The 3,765-nt window shown below is 37.0% G+C and overlaps 1 protein-coding gene across 1 annotated transcript; it reads left to right on the top strand.

Moving 5' to 3' along the window:
• The first annotated feature begins 642 nt into the window (after positions 1–642).
• LOC110114099 (BAG family molecular chaperone regulator 8, chloroplastic) lies at positions 643–2,067 on the top strand. The gene is made up of 2 exons (XM_020846862.2): positions 643–1,299; positions 1,386–2,067. Exons 1-2 carry the CDS (start codon positions 724–726, stop codon positions 1,743–1,745), a joined length of 936 nt encoding a protein of 311 aa, XP_020702521.1. The 5' UTR covers positions 643–723; the 3' UTR covers positions 1,746–2,067.
• The last annotated feature ends 1,698 nt before the right edge of the window (positions 2,068–3,765 follow it).

The raw sequence follows: 3,765 nt of genomic DNA on the forward strand, positions 1-3,765 counted from the left end.
TATCGATTAACTTAATTTATATAATTTAAACAAATAATAATTAAGTTAATTAATTAAATAATTAATAGTAGAATTAGTGCATAAATTAATTATCTAATTTAACTTAATTGATTAATTAATTATATAATTAGTAATTAAATATTAATATAATTAGATTATTTAATATTTCAACTCTCATTTTGGTCCATGTTAGTTTGTAATTAACTTTTTATTGAATTTTTGGTCATTTTATATGACCTAAAATTGATTTTATTATGTTTTATGCAATTATCTTAATTTCATAAATATCTCTTTTAAACTTAATTTCCTAATTGCCATCAATCATGATATATGTTACCAAACAGTTTCTCAGGATTTAACAAGATTTAACATTTAACATACAAAATAATTTTTAGGATTTAACATATTTCGGATTTATTAAATCCGGATTTACAGAATTTATTAAATTGTTGCCAAACAGCCCCTTAAGTGTTCCAAATAAGTCCGAATTGGATTTACAAAAAAGCCGATATTAAGATGCTAAAAAATAGAAAATTTCATTCCAAAAACCTACTTTCAGCTTCTTCATATTGGACAAAATCTCCGTTTTACCCTTTTCGTATGCAGATAAAATCTTTGAAATTGATCAGCTCACCTTCTATCTATATAACACAGCGCGCTCCCAAAACCCCAATCTTCTCCTCCTCCGACGATCACCTCTGCCCCTCACTCTCAAAAGACCAGATGACTCCCCATCACCACCACTACAGCCACCACCATGAAAAGAATCTTTGCCACCAAACCCTAAGCAACCACCCTTACTATTGCTCTTCCTGTTGTTGCTCCTGCAACTGCAACTCTTCTTCCTCTCTTCCTCCTCCTCCTCTTCCAATCTCCACAGACCAATTCTTTCAATCCATGGCTACCAACATCTTCAAAACCCAATCTTTTCAAAAACCCCAGCAAGTTCTTTCCCAATCCCTCCTCCAAGATCTCATCCACCGTGTTTCCTCCCTCGAATCGTCTCTTTCCCAACTCTCCTATCAAACTCCTCGTACTCCATCGGCTCCGCCTTCTCCCTCTCTCCGGCGAAGAACATCTACTCCGTCTCTCCGGGAAGTGGCTGCAAGGACGATCCAAGCGCGGTTCCGTCGATTCCTAGTCCGACGATCCCAGACGCTTAGGGATCTCAAGCGCTTGGCTTCCATCAAATCCAGCGCTTCCGCGCTGCGGTCGTCAATCTCCGGCGACGCAGATGCGGAGCTGGAGGCCATTTCTCAGGAAGCAATGGATCTACTACTCCAGCTCGATTCCATCCAGGTAGGGTTCAAAGGAGGCTCATTTCTTTCTGATTTTCAATTGTTGATCCTTTTGGTCTCATTAGGGTTTTCTATTATTGGTCCCAGAGTTCCGATCCGATGATTCGGGATGGGAAACGATCGATTAGCAGAGATCTTGCGAGAATGCTAGAGTTCGTCGACAATGTGTTGGCGAGGGAACGGCGGCTTTCTCTTCGAGAAGTGGAGACAGTGGAGGACGCTGCGCCGCCGCCGGTGCTGCGTGCGAGAAGTGCTAAAAGAGTGAGCTTTGCAGATAATGGTAGAGGGATTGAGGAAGAAGCCAAAGAGGGGAGTGGGCTTTCTAGGTTTTTGGAGGAGAAGGAAGAAGCTTTTGGGAATGGTAATGGTGCATTTCACGGCCAGAATCGTGGTATTGGGCTCTCTGCTCCACAGCCACTGCAAATGGAACTAAGGTTAGGTCTCTGATATTGATCTGTACGATTGGAGTAAGAATTGCTTATGTTGGAGATGGAGGGTTTTCTACTGTTTTGTTTATGGTTTTTTGCTCTCTGGACTTGGGATTTTAAGAGGGATAATTGCAATTCTAGGTCTTAATTTAGGCTAATTAGGCTGATTTTGATGGCTGCTTCGCTTAGTCCTGTTTGTTATATGTGACGCTGGCGCCTTGAGGATTCATTAGATAGCTTTTCTGCTTCAGGCTTCGAATGTGATGATCTTGTTGTGTTGTGATTGTTGTCTGATAACGAATGATAACATTTTTTTAGTATGAAATAAGATTATATGATGATATTCTGACTCCTATCCCATGGTCACACTAAAAACTTGTGAAGGAAAAATTATTTTGTGCAGACACCGACCAATGTTCAAAGATCAATAAAAATGCACCACATCACCTTTTTATTGTACCGCGGCTCGGGAATGCTCGGTACCGACGCTCGGCACTGCCAGGTATTCGGACATAGAGTTGCGTCTGGCGTCCTCACAAAATAATTTCTCTATTTGAAGGCCCATCATTAGCATCATCTTCATATTCATGAAAGTTAAAACACACTCTTAAAAATTCAATTCAAATAAATAAAACTGCAAAGCAATCAAACAAGGCTTTGAGTTTTGATGGAAACTGATCCATTTCAACCATTTCGGATTCCTTTTAAACATATCATCTTATGAGTGATAATCTTTATATGCTTGAACCTTCAGACTATAAATGTAATCACTAAAATCTACATCTTAATTGATTCTGAAACAGTAACAGACCATGAAAAATGCTGAAATCAGTGGAGAATCTGAACCTCTTGCTTTTGGAAATGGAGAGTAAGAAATTGAGAGACTTAAACCTCTGAAGGGGGAGAAATTATTTTGTGCGGAGACCAGATGTAAAATGATGTCCGGAGATCAACCAGAATGTGTCACATCAGCGGTACTGAGCTGTGGTACCGAGCAGTATTGAACTGCGGTATTGAACACATGGATGATGTGGCGCATTCTGATTGATTTCCGAATGATGTTCGGCGTTTGCATAGAATAATTAATCTTCAGGAGTATTGGAGCATTCAAATCTTGGAAGCATTTGTGTGCACCAGGAGACTCTTAGAATGACAACCCAGTATCAGCCATCTTATCTTTACCCCACCTCTCCCAGCAGCCAACTAGTCTTTTGAATAGGTAAAGTGACTTGTATTTTGGAAGCATATTCTTCCTGTAGATGAGCAGAGCATATAAAAAACAATAGATCATTCAGATTCTAGAGGCAATGTTAAGTCATATCACTTAAAAAAAATATCATTAACATGCTCCACAAATGTTCTGAGGATCTGTAAGGTTGGTTAATAATATGAACTAATGATGTAGTTCAGATAATTAAGTTTTAGCTTATTTGTATTATTATTTATTTTTTTTATTTAAGTTATAAGTTAAGATTATTTATTTCATTAGACTAAATTATCCTTTGTTGATAAAGCTGGATTTGAATTTTAATTATTTAAGAGTAGTTTTAGGCTTTGTTTGGAACAGTTTTTTGTTGTTTTTTAAAACACCTTTCTAACAAAAAAAAATTCTAATTCACAAAATTTTTATACTGAGTTGTTTTAGAAAGCAACAAAAAAAAAATCCAAACGAAGCCTTAATTTAAATAGGATTAGATTTGAAGTCAAATAGTTGATTTTATGTTTATAATCCTCTTTTTATAAATTAGGATTCAAGGCTTTTTATCTAATTATTGTAGAATGAATTGAATCAAAGGTATTTATCCTAATAATTTCTCTTGATGGACTCTGACTAGTCATCTCTTTCTTCCTCTCTCAAGCCTAACTCTTAGTAAATGACTTTTCTCTCTTATTTTCATATTATACGTCCTTTCCTATCCGAGCCTTTTTTTGGTGCATCTACTAATATAGTGCCTACTAGAGATAGATTCCTATTGATTTCTTCGAGTGAGACTAGTCCAGGTGAAATTAAATCACTTATGCTGATGAAAATTGCTTTA

This window comes from Dendrobium catenatum, unplaced genomic scaffold (assembly GCF_001605985.2).
Source record: "Dendrobium catenatum unplaced genomic scaffold, ASM160598v2 fragScaff_scaffold_498, whole genome shotgun sequence".
Lineage (NCBI taxonomy): Eukaryota > Viridiplantae > Streptophyta > Magnoliopsida > Asparagales > Orchidaceae > Dendrobium > Dendrobium catenatum.